Below are 18,740 nucleotides of genomic sequence, written 5' to 3' on the forward strand. Positions count from 1 at the left end.
AAGTTAATTGTTATAGCCTTAGTTACACATTTGCAATCTTAGCCATGGAAAATATTTAAGAGAAAACTATGCTTTTTAAAAACATTTTCATATGTTAGAAGAAAAAAATTAAAAAGAAATCTGTCTCAATATAGCTGACCTTAAACACTTATGATTATCTCATCACTGTCCTTTTTCAGTCCTGTAATTGTGCAAGTCAACGGAGATGTTTGCTAGCACAGCAGTTTTGATGAGGGGGAAGGAAAATCAGTAGATCTCACCAAGCATTGAGGACCCGAGTGTGTCTTGGGCTACACATAAATGTTGACTGAAACGTTTTTAAAGTGGCAGTGACTAACAGCAGTCCTATATGTTCTCTTCAACATTACCAAAGACAACAACTAAGTTGCTTCTAACTATCTCTCAAGTCTTAGGCCTTCTGTATTGCTTTTAACTCACAAAAAATGAGGCACCTGTACAGATCTCATGTCTATACTGTCTGTAGAGGCACTTGAAAGAAATTACGTTAGGCATCAGTTTTGAAAGGGAAATCCAACTTTCTATTCAGTCCAGGACAGACAAACTACCTTCAGTCTGAGCTATGCATGGGAATGAAGCTGTAAGCATCTTTGTGAAAATGTGCTTGTCAGCATCCATATTGATGATTTCTCTCATCTCTCATTCTTTCTTTCCCCTTTTTACTGCCCTTTCTCCTGCCCTTCATTAAAACAAAATTGTAGCCATGCAGTTTAATTTTCCATTAGAGGAGAAATAAGACCCGATGTCTGGTTGCACCTTTACTGTGAATTATTTATACCACAGGTTGTTTTACTGAGCATCTGACCAAACCCAGCCCACATACCAATGCTCACTTCTCCATGAAGGACTCTGTCCTTTATTAGATACAGGCAGGAGAGATTAAGGGATGTGTTTCTATAGGCAGTGAGATTTCCATCACGTTTCATTTGAAGATTAGTTTTTTTCCTGACAGGCAACTTACTGTCACCTCCTGCAGAGACCTCCTTTTCATATTTTTTCAAAGGCCACTTCCTTCCTTTCTTCATTTATGTGCAAAGCAATTTCTTCTTCCCTGCATGTTGCCTCACTTCCCCTCTATTAAGCAGATATCAAATGAGTTGATTTATGGATTGTTTCTCCTATCTTGGATAGCAAAATGGTGAAACCACAAATTGTTAAGTAGTCCTGCTTAAAATTCTGTGTTTTCTGAGGAACTCACAGACTTCACTGTCAGATGCAACTGTACTTTGTGCAGACACTATTTTACTAATAATACATCCACACCTGTAATTACTAATGACAGCACTAACATATTACTGATCAAGTCATGGTCATTTGAAGTATTAATTAAAAATCATCTGAAGTGTCTGACATAGGACAATAAACAGCCTGTTTTACATGCTATAAGATTGTAGAGGCATATTTATCTAAATCAAAATTGCAAACATGTTTGCAAGAATTCCACATGTTTGTGGAATTGAAGAGCAAATGTGATGTGTATGGATTCTCTCTCAGGCAAGAAGTCAGGCAATAACTTCTCATGGAACTGTTCTGCAAACCTTGAAAGCCAATGTATGATTTATCTGAGCACCAGAGATTGGCAACACTACCCATTTCAAAGGTTTTGATCTCCAGAGATTTCTTTTTAGGTACATAATGTGCTTCTTTAGCAAGATGACCTATTTTCAGTACAGTTAGTCATGTAGTCCTGGCATAGTGTACCTGTTTAACAGAAACTCTGTGATATTTGATGTTTTCCTATTATTTCTGCAATCTGGAATCTAATGATAAAACAAGGATATTTGTTTCTCATCAGAGGAAAGATACAAATTCTAGAGAAAAAGATGTTGCAAAGTGCCACCTCCTGTTCTGGAAGGAACTTGAAGTAATATGGAAAGAACCATAGCATTAAAGATGGTTTATAGGTTCTACATCAATTAACCAGGGCAATAGCATCTCATTTCTCAGGTGGTGTTCAGTAAAGAGCTGAATATGGGGACAGACAAAAGCAACCTGACTAAGACTCGATGCAAACAACTTTGTCATGACAAAGATCAAGTAAACCAAGAAAAAAGCTCAAAAGGCTAGAAAAAAACAAAACAAAACCACAAACATATGTAAAAATTGCTTCCTTATTGTAAGGTGGAATGATACAAAGATGGTAACTGATATTCAAAAGGTTATTTAAAAGGAAAAACTCACCAATGTGGATGCCTTCACTGGGAAATGCTGAGGCAACCTTCACCAAGGACCAATCTCCAAGAGATGCTGCCTTAGTGATGGTCAGCCCTTAAATGAGGTCTAGAGGAGGTGGGTCAAGCTCCACCCCTTCTGGGAGCACAGCTACATTACTCTCACCTGTGCTCCCACAGCTGACCCAACACTTGCCTCAGCTGATTAATCAGAGGTTCAGGCTGTGATTACCAATTTCCCATACACTTATCTAATACCACTGTGATGCTGCCATGCTTTCAAGGACACCTTGACAGTTTACACTGGGAGGTGAGAAGCATGAAGGGGGAGCAGTGAGAATTAACACCAATAAAAATAAAGTGTGATTCTGAGGAACAGGGTCCAGAGGATCCAGAAGGTGGCATGTGTAAAGCTCTTATGATTATTTATGTTTTTATAAAAGTCAAATAGGCAAACAAACCACTCCCCATACCCATTCATACGTGTCTCCACATGGCATGCACATTAAACTGGCACACTGTAATCAGTGTTACTGAGAAATGAAGTCTGGAGGTCAAAGAAAGTGTATGTGTGTGTGCAGGTAAAATGGGGCACTGTGCCTAGGCAAGAGTGTTGGCACAGCTTTGAGTCTAATTCTAGAAGGCTGCAGGTAATTTCTGAAATTGAATTAGCTCTGGAATTCTTGATTTTTGAATTCCATCTGAAGTTTCTTAGGAGCACAGTGAGGGAAGGTGCTTCAAGCACCAGCTCTAGTCCTTGGGCTACGTCCTCTGCCAGCACTCATTTCCCATATTGCAGACCATCAATCCTGGAAGAACGATGCAGGATGAATCAAGTCCCCAAATACTGGAATTTACTGATGGATTTTCATTTACCTATGCGTGTATGCAATTTGTAATAAATCATGTGTGTATTAAATCAGCTACTGATGACACATCTGTGAGAAGAAACACATCATCTTTGAGTTACAAATGACTGCTTTTCTTGGCCTGTGTTTTAGGTTATGATTTTGGACAGTATTGTTCCATATTCAGATATGCAAAGCATATTTGGCTTTGATTACCCAAATTTATGGTACAATGTGGTGATGTTGCTTTGGAATATGCGGTTAAAACATAGGTCCCTATAATGCAGTTTTATCTGCATACTAGGGTTTGTGGAGATTTTGTGTGGCTTTCAAGAGTGCAAAGTGAAGAGGACAGTGTGCTTTTTTCCCCACAGAATGGTTTTCTTTTAACTACTGCCCACTGCTTACACAGAGAACTAGAATTTTATTCCTGGCTGTGCCAAAATTAGGTTTAATTGGGGAACTATGAAAAGCCTTAAGAAATATACTTTTGTTTTATGAGAGTTCAAGTCACAAACATTGAGGGAAAGGTGAAAGGAATTTAAAAGTAATTTTATCCCCTTAGAATTTGCAATATATGATCTAAATCTTTTCCTATTCTAAATACATTAGATTATCTTGTCTCCACTGGAAAATGAAGGATCTATTATATGCCCTTGCTGTATTGCCTAAGTAGCTGAGCTTCCTAAATCACAAAGTATAATCTGTTTTATGCTGTGTTGACATGCAGTGGCACTGACATATTAGACCTATACTGCCCTGGCTTCTGTGTCTGGAGAGAAGATTGATGTCAGACAGAGCTTCAGAAAAGCTACAGGTCTTTCAGTACAAGATCCCAAATGCGCCCCAGGGTATGGACCAAATACTACTCCAGCACACAGCCCACACTGATAGGCAAGGAAACGTAGCTTCCTATCTGCTGGGCAGCTGAATTCTCTGCTGACTTCCAAGATACAAGAGAGAAAAATTGCATTACTCCTCTTCTAGTTCTCATTGTGCATGGTAACAATCATCAGGTCTATTTCACAAAATGTTCTAGCTCCCTGTAGAAAATGCAGGGAACTCTGTTTCTTAAGAAGAAATCAAATGACCAGAAGTATCATCAGCAATTTTATAGTAAAAATGTAGATTATATCAGCTTGGAAGTGGCACTGGGATTCATCATACACGTGTCTTATGCATAACTATCCTGTATGCCAGACTCTTCCACAATGCATCTTTTCCTCTTACCAAGAGTTTATGTTATGACGTCATGGGAGACAAAATCTGGCCTTTGGAACATAAGTTCCTCTTTAGCTCATTGCAGCACTTCAGAAAAAATCTGTAGGGAAATCAGCTGAAACCATCAGTGTTTTCAGCATTGGGGTTGTCTGGGTGACATCCCTCAGCAGTGTGAAGGATGGGGAATAAGGTCTGTAGTGAGTTTCAGCCATCCAGCTCTCTGAGAGGTATTCTTAAGTACCCAAATTCTGGACAACAGTCAGAACTGATGTGGCCAGAGAAAAGAGCACATCACTTCCTAAAAATGATATCCTCCTGTCACTGTCATAATTGCCTGTGTCATTGAAACTGACATGGCTCTATTTAATCTCAATAGGTATTCCCACTCTTCATTCCTAAACTGCTATGTCTGCCTTTTACATTAGAGCTAAAGGCATTCTGAACCTTGCACTTTGCACAGGAGTTATGAGACATTTTAAATTAGGGTGTATTGAGGGATACTTTACCTCTGGCTCTCACATATTTGATCTGAGATTTGTTCTGTAAGCAGCAAAAGAGTGAGAAATTTGCAACTTAAAAGGATCGAGTTATATTTATGTTCTGATGTATCCTCAACTGTAATAGACTGAGAAACATTTTATCTCTAGCATTTGCACTTTGCTCTAAGACTCGCACCCTTTAAAGAGGACTGAAATTGCTCTTTTCTCTCGGTGATAAATGGCTTGAGTTTCTGAGATCCTAATTGAGTGCCACAGTGATGAAACCTTAAAAATAAATAGTATGGGACTCTCTAAAGACTGAATAAGATGTTGACCTGTTTTCGTTCAAAGTGCTCCAGCAGAAAGAATCATTTGGAAAGGGAAATGCAAAACAACCATTATTGTCAGCAGTCTCCATCTTTCCAAAATCTATAGCTTGTTCATGCTGCCATAGTTGTTTTTGATAGGACAACGAATAGTATTAAATCAAAACCAACTGAATGTCGTGATAATACTACTATAATAAATCAAGATGTGCTGGTCAATATTTTAGGAGCTGTATGTCTCAGATTAGGCTGTAAATATGCACAGAAGAAATGAAAACATGGACCACAGAATGTGATAAATGACCCCCATAAAATGTTGATGTAATTCTAACGCAGCAGTGAAAGGCTATAGAAAAGGGTGAGGATTTTCTTCATGCTGAGGCTGCATTTGGTAGTGAATGTTTCTTATTCTTTTTTTTGCGCAGGTAAAACAATCAATGCTTAGAGAAGACAACAGGGTATTGAATGGGTGATGTAACTGAAGATATGTCATGTAAGTCAGATGCCTGCATGCACCTTGAAACTCTGATAAAGCAGTTCTCTAGTAAATCATTAGGACCCCAGATACCCTACATTTTGGTCTTAGGTATGGAAACGCCTACAAAATATTTGTTTGAAGTGATATCAATGGTCTGGGTCAGCAAAGAACAAGCTGCTCTATGGAACAAATGGTAAGTATGAGAAGCAGTGTCTGGGGTTAAAGCAGTAAAGCTGAAATCCATCCTATCTAATCTGCTCTTTCATTACATGCAAACACTGTTGAGCCTTGTCTGGCATTTCCAGATTGCTGGAGGGTTCTGAGAACTCAGTTCCCATTGGAAATCAGTGGGATCTGGTTGATAGATCAGAGTGTGGGTCTAGGTTACAAGAAACTCTGTAAGTTAGAACGAAACATGTGCCAAAATAGCTTGAGACCAAGAAAAATAAAGTAGGGAAAACAAATGGGCAACTTGCAGGAAATTAGAGATATACATACATAGATGTCAGTAATAAAGGAGCAGGAGAATCTTTCTGCAGGGTGTTCTGTGGAGATGAAATGGCAAAGAAACAACATGTAGACAACAGAGAGTCTTCTGTGCTGGGGAGGAAAATTCAGTATGAGTCTTTCAGACCAAAGACTAGCTTGGACTTTTTGAGGATATTACATAAACAGTGACAGTTGTGAGATCTTGGAGGGTGCTGGAGGAGACTTCTGCTTTTGGTGGACAGAAATTACCAAGTGTTATGGCTGCTTCAGACTTGATTCTAATTAACAGAGAAGAACGTAATGTGGATTTTAAAAGGATAGGCAACTAGGATGAAAGTAATTATGGAGGATTAAATTTACCACCTTAAGGAGAAGAAAATGCAAGATAATTAAAGTCAAGATCAAGGAATTGGTACGGGTATCTGAAGAATCAGTTTATTCTGAAGAAAAGCAAACTGTTTAGAATGGAGAAGTGGGTTTAGAGATGAGTGTGGCTGCAAGAAGAGGTCTTTCGTGGCCTGAAAATGAGCATGGAATTGAGCAGGGAGTAGTGGCAAAAAAACAGTTGCAAAAAAATAGTTTCTATTAGGAAGAAAAGAGGAAAAAAATGAGAGAAAGCTCCAACCAGGAACAGGAAAATGTTTTCAAGAACTGCTCATTGTCAGGGATGGACAGAGAATCTTTCATTTTGCTTCAAAAAAGGGTCAGACTTGGAAGATCCTTCTAAGTCCCCTTGCAGCTCACCTTTCCCTGATTTATGTGGCAAGGCAAATCAGAATTTTTGCTACTGAATGACAAAGCAGCAGTAATTATACCACCATTCTTTTTACAAACGAATATAATTTCACCTTTGTCTATAAAGACATTTTAAAAGGTCACAGACATTGTATTTGATTCTGAAGATAGCAGCTTCTTGACTAAATAGCACATTTCTGAAAGCATAAATCAGTGTGCTCAGTAAAAGACTGAAATTATTGAGGGAGGGCAGGACTCAGGGTTTTGAACAAAAAACACTGATCAAATTAGACATGGATGTGAATTAATGCCTGTTGCTGCTTGCCAGCAGATGTATGACAACTGAGTGCCATTCCCTCACCTTCCAAATGTGCTTCAAAACACATGGGATGAATGGTGCCCCACTTAAATTCACAGGGAGGGAAATGGTCTACCCCAAATCTTGAGTTTCACCTACTGATGTCACTGGGTTATGTTACTCTGCCTCTGCACATTACTCTGCTCCTGCATGCATTGCTGCAACACCTAATCCTTTCCCAGGGAAAGGATCTGTCCTTTAAAAACTAAGTTTTCTCAGTTAGGAAACAAATTGCCTCTGGGTGGCATTTTACATGTTTTCATAGTGAACTGTATCTGTATCAGTCCTCCTCTGTTTGCCTTTTCTCTTTGTGGAAATATCCAGGACTTCTTGAATGCATTTGGGTCTAAATGCCAAAACATTTGTGTCTTATCCCATTATATAATAAACAGTATTTATTCACTATTTAGTCATTAAAATAGAATTAATTAAGGGAATTTAGGCTTGATTTGGATCTTTTCCTCCCATTTTCATTAGTGCCTGATGTAGCCTCCAGTTCATGATTTCATTTTGCAGTCTCAAGTTTAATAAGTAATTCTCTAGCATTAATCCTGGTCTACATAATATCCCTTTTACAAACACTGGACAATCCATGATATTCTACAAGTGGTGCCTAGAAGTGCATGGAAGCCCTGATTCTGATGCAAACCCACCTGCCATCTTTGCCTTAGTTTCTACTCACCCATCCAATTTCCTACAATGAGCCCTGCGGCAGCAAGTTTGCTCCATTATAGCTTTGTTGTCAAGTTGGAATCGTTTTTCTTTTTTTCTTTGTTTTGTATCCCGCAGAGGTAATGCACTCTTTCCTCACATATTTTCCTGACAGGGAAGTTTATTCTTAATCCAATAGGAGGATATTATCTTCTTTATCTGTCATAGGAGGAAATAAAATTGTTATTCTTGCCTTAGTAATTTGATCCCCTTCCTTGATAAGGTCACTCTTTTGGTGAATGAAGGGAAGGCAAAAGGACATAATCTTTTTAGATTCTAGTAATGCCTTTGATACTATCGTTCATGGAATCCTTCTGGACAAACTGTCCAACTTTGAAACAAACAGGTTAATGCTGTGCTAGGATGTGAACTGGCTTGAGGGTAGAACTCAAAGGATTGTAGTGAATGAGGCTGGTGGATGGTCAGTAACAGGGTTCCTCAGAGCTCAATTCTGGGGATTATCCTATCCTAATAGTTTAGGAAGGAATCTCACCCAAGATGTGAGAGAAAAGGGTCACATTTTGTCTTCTTTTTTCCTAAGAGGATCAATTATTGTATCCCTTGCTCAGAATCTTTTATCCTTGGAATATTTTCCAGTCTCTCCAAAAATACTCAGTGAACGTGTTGAGTCTGTAAATCAGGAAGAGCTGATCTTGGGTCTACAGCTTCGAGGAGAAGCAAGAAAATATCTTACAGCATTGTGCTTGCACAGACTGAAGACTGAATGTGAATTTGAGGGAGGCAGCCATACAGGTTAGCTGAAGTGCCTTTTAGACAATAAAACCTTAACTTGCAGGGATGGATGGTCTTGGAGGTTCCTTTATATACAGACTCCAATTGCCTACTTACCAAGGCACTGAAAGTTGAATTTTGAATTAGGTAGTCAGGAACTTAATATAAATCACATTTAAAACTAGACTTAGTACCTCAAGGGCCACTAGAGAAATATGGCCCATCAGTGCAAAGACTTCCAAGTATTTCAGTTTGGGAGCTGAAGTGCTTTGGATGTGTGAAGTCATTCTGCAGCAGTAAAAAAACAACAACTGTGAGAGCAACCCAGCCAAATGTGCTGAGGCTGTGGGCTGATTTACATAAAGAAGCAGCCTAAAATAGCTACGATCGTTGTATCTGCTTAATTATCTGAGATATGTAGTTATTTAAATGTTCATGTGCATGTTCACATGCACAGATGTATCACACACAAATACATTCATATTTTACTCAGTCTTCTAGAAGATATTTACAGATACTGGGAATTAAATGGGATGGCATATAAATGTGTTACACATCAAGGGTGGTAATTAGTTGCATAATCTTTGATACCACAGTGGGGCAATCTAAGAATGTCCTGAGCTCTTGAGCAGGTTTATCCTCACTGAATCAAAATTGTTCTTTTCATTACAACAGACTTTTTTCCCATATCCTATCTATTGAGTTTCATTGAATTTTGAAAGTATGAAAGGATTAAAGTGTGTTTTACTGTTAAGGTAATTTGAATCAAAATAAAGGCAAAGAGTACCTTAAATTAAGAGTATTTTAACTTAGAGTCTGATTAGTCGATTTACAAGGAAATTCTCAAAAAACTGAGTCTGTCCCCAGAGTGTAAGTTCTGTAGAGCTGAAGGAGTAGCATGTACCAACGCTTTCTGTTATATATCCAAGTGCTATTCTACCTAGAATTATTGCTACAATAGCTTCACCAAAATAGTATCCTAGAACTCTGATGCTAATATTTGTCAAAAATAGGCATTGAATATCACCCTTTTTGATGCTGTCTGTTGTATAATAAAAGGCATCATTTGAGTTTGGCCTTTGAAGTAAACTGTGTCTACAAAACTGTATCCATATTGTTTTTCCCTGCAGACGCTTTGCAAATGGACATACTATAACTAACAAATGCTTTTGGCCAGGCAGCTATAAGAGTCAAGACATTTTGTCTGCTGCCTTTTCAGTGTGGATTACTGCTGGTTGATGCATTTGAAATCTGATCAGACTTCACCAGTTATCCATCCTATTTTTTACCATTTTCCGTGATGCTGGAGCCTCCAGTTAACCCATGGCAACACAACTGTTGATCTCAGCTTCTGCTGAGCTGTTTTAACTGTGTTTATTGATCTCTCATGGGCTAATGGAGCCTCTAGTTGTGCTCTCAAAAACAGAATTCACTCAAAACAGTCTCATCCAGCCAGTTCTACCAGGAATGTGATACTTGTTCTTCACTGCTAATTGAGTGGAGTTCATTTTACTGTATCCGTGCTTTCACTCAAAGGTTATAATACTGAAAAGGACCTATTGATTATAGCTTTCATTGAGCTTTTGACCCAGAGTTCTAAATTTTTGTCACACATTTACAACTTGTATCACAACTAGCATTTATATGACCTCTTCACAATGGGTTCTAGAATTGCACAGGCAGCGAACAAGAGCCAGAGGAGAAGGCAAAAAGAGACAGCATGACTTTTTTTGAGTTGCAAACAACAGCTGCCAGTCATGGTGACAGGCAGCTGCAATCATAAAACATTTTATGGTAGTTACATGTGTCAGTCTCTTCCAGCTCATTATGGATTTTAATGTTTAATTAGTTTAGCAATTAATTATTCATTAGAGATGAATGAAATTCTGAATTTCGGTCCTTTGAGAAATTCCAATAATTCAACATGGATTTGTTTGCCAAATTGAGGTGAATCATATCACTAAATTTCAGATGTCTCGAGTTGGAGAACCATACTAGTATGTCTAAATCTATGTCTAATACTTGAATACAGGGTAGACTCACTCTGGATATTGTACTAATTTGTCTTGAAAGCTTGGGATTTTGTAATGCTAATGTGACTAATGGATGCCACCTTGGTGATCCAGTACCTGGTTCTCAATAATGCTAATGGCCCTGTCACTGTGGGTATCCCCAAACCCTGTTGCAAGAGAGGGGGGAGAGAGAGAAGGGGACAGAGGGACACACTAACAGCCTGCTTAATTTTTGTGGATTTCACCTTCTTTCTGGTTACACTAACCATAACACCAGGGATCAGGAGGGTACCAGTCACACCTGCTAAGTCCCATTAAGGCACAAATCCAAATACCTGTCCATGTGTAACTCCAAGTACACTCAACTGAGAAAAAGCTGCAAATATTTGCAGGAGTTGTGGACCCAACGACACCTGTCTTACTGCATATTGGTGTCTTAAGTATGGCCTATCTGATTTTTTTGCTGCTGATACATGGTTGAGTTCACACTATTCTTTCTGGAGAATTTGTTTTCCTCTGTCTTGTCACCTGTATTCTGAAGAAATCAGTAGAAACTTAATATTCTACTTCTTCATTAAATCTGGTCAAGGTTACAAGGGAATGGAAACTGACAGAAAATGTAGTTGTGGAAACCCTATATCCTAGGGGAAAAAAAGAAAGATACGTGGAAAACCAGTTAAAATAAGCCATCTTGGTAGCTGTTGACTCTTGCTATGCTCTCATTAATAAAAAAGTGAGGAAATGTAATAAAAGCTACCTACACTGTTATGCTGTCATGTAACAGTCAGGCCCACATGCAGTGCCACATGAGTTTGACATGATCAGTAATTAGAAACTGCAGTATTGAGATTAAGCAACCAAAATATACTTGGATTTCAACTGGCTACAAACGTCCAGGATCTTACTTATGTACACAAATGTAACTTAAAGTGAATTGTTGGATTAATTTCTTAGCGAGAATCTTTTCTGTTTGCATTGGGGTAGTAATGAGGAATGTTTGTTCTACAATGACTGAGTTGAAATAGGGTTTTTTGCATATTAACAGGTATATATTTGGGATTTTGTGATCAGCTTAATTAAGTGATGTACCGTATCAGGATATTGTATAAAGACTTACTTGGAAATTATAACATCTTGATCCTGGCTATTTGGGGTTTTGAATGTTATTGGCCCCTGTGCATTGCCCCTTGGTCTTCAGAACAGTGATCCCATGGCTGAGATATTCAGTGCTTGCAGCTCCAAATGGATCCATCCCACCATAGCAGGCACTGCTTTGGAAAGTCAGCTATTTTCAAAAAAAACACACATCCTTTCCTACCCCATTCCTAGTGCTACACTTCAGCAGACCTTTTCACATTCATTAAAGTTCATTTGAGTAAATAAACCTCAAAAGCATGACAAATCCAGAAAAATTTCAGCTACTGTTGACAGTCTGCCAAGGCCCACAGTCTTTAAAACTAAATGTAACACTGCTCAGAAGTGCAAGTTCTAAGATACCAAGGAAAGGAAAAACAAGTGGGTCAAAGAGCAAGCTTATGTGAATTATCTGTTGCTTCACAGCTGCTAGCAGCCTCCTACTAAGGCCAGCAAATCCTCTGTGTCTGGCTGAAGTATGTAGCTGTAGGAACACAGGTGTTCTCCCAGCAAACAGTCAGCATTGCCTTTGAATTTCCACTGAAATTCACTTTCTTCCTCTTCAGATGCTCCCTTTTGCCTCTGAGTAGATTTAGTACTTTTTGAGAGGGGTGGAAATTAAATTACCTTAAAAAATAAGACCAATGGACTGTAGGGGTGGAAGAAAAAAGAAGACTGAAATTTTTAGCAGTTCTCTAGGGTGATTAAATTCTACTTGCAGGAAGTGCCTCGTGTTAAACCTGCAAGCTGTACTAGGATGGGTCTGTTAGCTACAAAAGGACCACTTGTAGTTGTAGCGTGTGTATTTATTGCTTGAGGCAATCCTGTATTGAGTGGGTACAATTGAATAACAGTAAGGGCTGACAGTGTAAAGATTCCTGCTTTCTCTCCTTATTCCAAAGCAATAGGAGATACCCCTGAGGTATATGATGAACTGTTTCATTACAGTACTGAAAAAAGAGTTAGCTGTTTTTCATCTAGTAGTACTCATTTCAGTTATGGAAGTAATGTCCTTAATTATCTGTACTGTGTAGGACATCTGTCCATGGAGCTGGTTTGGGGCTGTCTTTTCTGGGCTAAAACCTTCTGGAGTCAGATCTTAGTATGAGTTTGCCGGCAGTGAAACCTGCTCAGCCTTACCTAGCAAAGTTAATGTGCCAGACTTTCAAATTAAGGCTACTTGGAGTAGTGGTAAGTCATTTTTTTAGTGCCTCAAAGCCTTGGATTCATAGATTCATGGAACAGCTTGGTTTGGAAGTGTCTTCAAAGATCATGAAGTTCCAATCCTCCTGCCACAGGCATGGTTGCAAAACCCTTGATCAAGTAGTAGGTCAGATTGCTCAGGGCCCCATCCAACCTGGCTCAAAACACCTCTAGGGAAAGGGCAGAACAATGGCAGGCTGTAGAGCTAAACAGAGGTATCCCCTGCTTAAACCTTGCTCAGAGAAAGACAGGTTGAGGTTCACCAGTTGCATGAGGAACAGTGTCAGAGCAACATTCTGAACTGAAAATCTCAACCGGCCTTAATGTTCGGGTTGATCAGAGCACAGAATGTCCAGTATGGTCATGGTTTGCTCCAAAATGGTAAGGATAGACACGGGAACATACAAGGAGACAAATACTTCTACATCTATTTTCTTGTAGATATAAACCCTTTTGTAGCAGGTGCATGCTTAATTTTGCAAAAGGACCAAACTGAGAAGGGCCGTACTATGCTAGGTGCTGCCTGGTGTGATGCTCTACGCTGAGGATCCTAGACCCTAACATTAGGAGCAAAAAAAAATTAGAACAGGAGCAAAAATGGGTTTAGCAGGTCAGGCAGGCAGTTTAGCAGTAGAACAAGAAGCATGCTACAGATCTCCTACTTCACAATTCCACTCCTTCTCACCTGCACCCTTCCATCATCCCCCATTGCTGAAGCATGAAGTCAGGAGAAAGAGAAGACCTGAACCTTGTGAAAGTTTCCCATTTTAAATTGGGTTTGTTCCTTGAGAATGACTGAGGAGAAAATGTCTGTGCAGAACTGGTTCTTAGAAAACAAACGCTCCCACAAACACTGCTGAAGGATGAGATGGCCAGGATGGTGCATGAGATCAACTTCCTTTTCCCCTTTGGTTGATACCTACAACAAGCCAGCTGAGCAGAATTAAATCAGCTGACTCACTTGCAGTTCACATTGAATAAGTGGAGTAACTGAACCAGTGAGGCTCCAACACTCCTGATGTTCTGGAAGACCAAAGTCTGCTGATCCCCTTTTTCTGCTGGAGAAGCATTTAGATAACTGTTCAGTCTACAACATATTTGGTAAACAAGCTTGATGGATTGGGTGGCAGATTTAATTTAAGTAGAGGCATAGAGAGGTGTGCAATTATTAGTCAATTACACATCCATTAATAGGCTACTGCACTGAACTATTAATCATTTGTGAACTTAATTTTTCCCTCTTTTTCTTTAAAGGGCAGATACAGCTTTTAAAGAAAGAAATGCTTCAGGATAGACCTGTTGTCATTAGGGGTAAGTTTTGAACTCCCATATATAGATGTATTTGTCACGTTTATCCTCTAACCTTTTAGTCTTGCTGGAACTATGGGGTGGCCATTGGCAGTACTGTTTTCTGTTATAGTTTATATACTTCTGATAATTACTGTCAGATGGCTCACAGGCTGCTTGGGATTGTATGTTCTTTATGACCTCTGCATCCTGAAGTTCCTGGAAAATGGAATAAGGTTAGTAACTTCTCTTGCTTTGTAGCCATATTATTTTCTTATTTCTATTATTATTCCTTTATTTCATGTTGTTTTCTCTTTCCCGCTTCCCCCACCTCAGAAATGTAAACATAATTTAGAAGGTTAAAAACAAACAAAAAAGCTATGAGAGAAAATTTCATTTGAGGACTTCTGTGAGTAATATGTATGTATGGCTCAATTATTTGTCTTATCTTCTTACCACCAGTAAGTCTTAATGTTAAAAAATCTCAAGTAAAAAATTACAAGTTCTAGATGCAGTGATGGGGAGGGGACAGTAAGATGACTGCCAGCAATTCCTCAAGCTCCTGCTGCTGGTGAAATCTTTTTCAAGAGCCTTTCAGGCTTTTCTTGCCCCTTTACATATCACACACAGTGACTGATCTCAGTATGGAGTGTATTAGCAGTGTCAAGGGGAAATGGAGACCTGTCACTCATGTTTTTCTGTGGGTTGAATTGCAAGATTTTGGGGTTTCATATCTCAAAGAGACTTCCCTGGCAGCTCATGTGAAAGGAAACATAGGCTGAATAAGCTGTATTTGGCAATCTGTGATGAACAGCATTCCAAGGAGCAGAGGGCATGTTTTGGCTCTGCTCTCCATTGCGTGCTATGTCTTCACAAGATCAGGCCCGGAAGAGGTCATCGTTTTGAGTCCAGTCACCTGTTCTCATCTGCTAGCCAAACTGGTAGACTTAAATATGAATCACATCCCCTGAGCTGCAGACCCCAATGAAAAAATGCATGGTGATAAGTACATAAACATTATATTTCAAAAACAAAAGGAGAATATTGCTAAGAGTTGTATACTGATAATTATTTTTAAAGCATGGGCTGAAGTAGATGTTCATAGGAAAAGTTAAAGGCATATCTTATTAAATGGGAAGCTATATAGCATCCTCAAAAGGTCAAGGCCTTTACATTAAGCAACATGTCCTATGTTTAAAATGGGCACCTAAGTACTGCTTCTGCTTGGGCAAATGTGAGCTATTGATGCTGACAACTGCTAACAGAAATTAAGGTCAGAGCTTTGAAACATGTCTGTGAAAAATCAGTGACCCTAATCCATAGTGACTCTGGTATCTCATCCAGATCCAATTAATAAGCTAAAAAAGTCAGAACTGGAAATTAACAAACTGCTGATTTGCGTTCAACTTGCCATCAGCCAGAACCCCCGGATTCCTTTCTACAGCTCTTCAGCCTCTCCTTCCTCAGCCTTACATACAGCCAGGGTTGCCCTCTCTCAGGTGCAGAATCCAGCACTTGTTAAACTTCATGCAGCTGGTGATTGCACAGCCCTCTAATTTGTGAAGATCTCTCTGCGAGGCCTCTCTACCCTCAAGGGAGTCAACACCTCCTCTTAATTTAGTGTAATCTGCAAATTTACTCAGTATTCATTCAAATCCTGCATCCAAATCATTCATAAAACATTGAAAAGAACTGGCCCTAAAAATACCTTGTCGCAGTCTGTTAGGCACATCCCCTGAGCATATGATCCTTCGCTCCCAGGTACCACAGGTTGTCTGTGATACAAAAGTAATTGTCTTCTTGTGAGGGAAAGTGAGAGGGCATGAGATACAATTAATTATGATATATTCGGTACTTGAAGAGTCTTTGAGTGCAATTGCCAAAGAAGGGCAGAGTGTTTTTATTAGTTATGGTTGTGGTGCCCTTTGGCTCACTGACTAATTGTTTCTCGAACTTCCTATTCTCATCTATTTGTCAGCTAGGATTTCTAGAAATGGCCTTTTAGGACAGTGAATCATAGGAAGGCTGACAGGTGGTGAGAGCTGGTACTTCCTGCACACATAGTTATTCAAAGGATCAATCCATAGTCCATACATAGAAAAAGCAGAAGCATTTGCTTTTTGTGGGATAAAATACTGCTCTGAGTAACCTATTAGAAGATATACAAGGGAGATCATTTGGACTAGGGAACTCTTGACATCAGATTTTGATATTATTCTGTCCTCGTGCTAGGTGTAATTGATGGAAGCATACAGTTACAATAAAACATGCCAGAAAAGAGAATTAAATCAAAATGAACAGACAAGAAAGTGATGGAGTATTTGAAGATGACTAGGAGAGGAGGGATTCTGTGTGTTCAAGATGTCTGCTGTTGCACTGCCACTGCAAGAAGTGTTGAAAGCAGTGAGAGTTCTATCCAGTCTCTTCCCTTTCCATTTACATCCCCATTTGTACTGGGTGCTAGTCTGCCTTCACATGTCACAAGTACTTCTGAGAGGGTAGGTTAATGAAGGTGAACTGGAACATGTTAGAACTCTTTAATTCAAAACTATTAAAATCTGGGAGACATCTGGATTCATTTATTTATTTATTTTTAATTATTCTTTTCAACAAAGCCCAGAAATCATGCAGACAGGAGATTCCTTGTGATGTATTTCAGAAAAAATCTGATAATGTGTGTGCCTGTGCTCACCATTAACCAAACACCAGATGAGGTTTGGTGTTAATTTTGCCCCATCCCAGATTGGCAAGAGCTATTGTGAGTACTGTTAGTTAAAAAGCTCTTTTTTTTTTTTTTTTAACCTGCCTTCCTTTATATTCTGTCGTGTGACACATTTTGCCATGAAGATGTAGCCTATTAAACCTTATCTACAGATCCCTTTGTGTCTCTGTAGCTTTCCCCTAATGATGCCTAGTGGTTTCTAAGGCTTTGGATAGAAAGAAGTGTGTGACAGGCTGCATGAAGAATAGTTTAAAGCAACAGAGGAAAGAGGAAGGGTTGTGGTGGATGACCAGAACCATTCAGTGCCCACTGTTCAGTTGCTGTTATTCCTCTTCAGCAGCTCTTGAATAGTTTTTGCAGAAAAACTGGAAAAACAAACAAACAAAACCAAAACTTGGTTCTGGTAAGTGGCAAATCTGTTGGCAGAGGAAACATCTGTGTCTAGAGGAATTTCACATTTATTTGCACTGGGCCTGAACTCTGCGTGAGGACTGCAGTCTCACAGCCTAGTTGTTCTTGAGGTGGGACTGTAGCAATTCTGCTCTTCAGAATCTCTTCTCCATCCCTATGATACTTAGTTGGTGATTAAACTTGAAATGGCATTTGGTTCCAGTGTGATTTGTTATCCTGTCATGCTGTTATCTCTAATAACTTCCAACAGTTACATCCTGCACTCAGGAAGGCTAAGAGCTAGGAGTCATTACGTGTGGGATGGCCAACAGCTTCTTGTTTGTACTGAAACTTCTGTATGGATCTTGATCAGCTAAACTAAGTTCTGCAGGCTCCTTTTTTCTCTGAAGAAAGTAGCTTGTAAGCTTAGATCAACATCTTTGGTATTACATGCTGTGTCAGAAAAGAGCTGGCTTCTGCTCTAGCCTTTAAGATATACTGATAAGTTATAATTTTCTAGCTATGAATGTTAGGAATGCACAAGCATCCCATCTCATTTACCAAGATAGCATTAATTTGAATTGTCATTTCATGTTAGCTACATAACTACACACCCCCAGAGTGGGTGCAGTGCCTTGCTTCATAGTTATTCAGGTAAGAAATACCTTGCAATCTTACCCACTGGGTGTTGCAGTCAGTTTTATCAGACAAGTATGTTGCCCGACAGGTGCTCTTAAATAGAACGCAGTTCCCTCATCCTTGCCTCCCATCCCTTTGTTTCTGTCATTAATTTCTTTAAGCAATTTCATGGTTTTACTGGAACAAGAAAACTGGAGACCAGGACAGATTTCTGTTTAGACATGTAAGTGAATACCTTCCTGTTTCATCCCACTAAGTAAGTTTCGATGGAGGTCAATCTTTTCCTCTCTCCTGAGTCGTTCCTCCCCTAGCCATTAGAGGTTGCTACCATAATGGTGTCATCAAAGATTCAGAGGAATAAAACACATCAATTTATATATGACTCTGTCCCAGTTATCAGTGTTCTAGAAAGGGTAATATAAGACAAGACCATCATGAATGATTGTCCTTGTGATAAATGCCCAACATAGTGTAGTATCTCTGTTGATGCCGAGCCTGCTTCCTCATCTCTATAGGCTCTTCATTTGTTTCTCAGCTTCAGGACTGTGATTTTTAGCTGCTTCTGCCATCTTTGTTTAACATTTCTCATACCAAGAGTGACAGCTTCATTTTGGAGATGAGGCAGCAGGTGGTCAGGTTACCTGTGGTACCAGTGAAACATTAATGAATCTTTAGTATTCTGAAGACCATCAAAAGCACACTGAACTAAGAGAACTTTTTACTACCATCAGTTTGACAGGTAAAGAAACTCAAGTTTTTGAGCTATTCTACAGGCAGTTAGGAGAAA

General features: G+C 39.2%; 1 protein-coding gene across 12 annotated transcripts in view; it reads left to right on the forward strand.

Moving 5' to 3' along the window:
- The window catches only part of LOC107313496 (uncharacterized), a 190,344-nt gene that overhangs the window by 131,818 nt on the left and 39,786 nt on the right, over positions 1-18,740 (forward strand). For 9 of the 12 annotated variants that reach the window (XR_014945363.1, XR_014945364.1, XR_014945368.1 and 6 more), the window contains 2 exons: positions 5,489-5,556; positions 14,170-14,226. Coding sequence is in view for 3 of the 12 variants with exons in the window: in XM_015861819.3 (XP_015717305.2) it covers positions 5,529-5,556; positions 14,170-14,226 (85 nt within the window). In the remaining 9 variants the exon portion in view is untranslated. Of the gene's footprint in view, positions 1-5,488; positions 5,557-5,596; positions 5,735-14,169; positions 14,227-18,740 lie in introns of those variants that run through there. The other 3 variants (XR_014945370.1, XR_014945367.1, XR_014945369.1) reach the window with 2 other exon arrangements.

Source organism: Coturnix japonica, chromosome 4 (assembly GCF_054131305.1).
Source record: "Coturnix japonica strain WE chromosome 4, WE-NBRP24, whole genome shotgun sequence".
NCBI classification, from domain to species: Eukaryota; Metazoa; Chordata; class Aves; order Galliformes; family Phasianidae; genus Coturnix; species Coturnix japonica.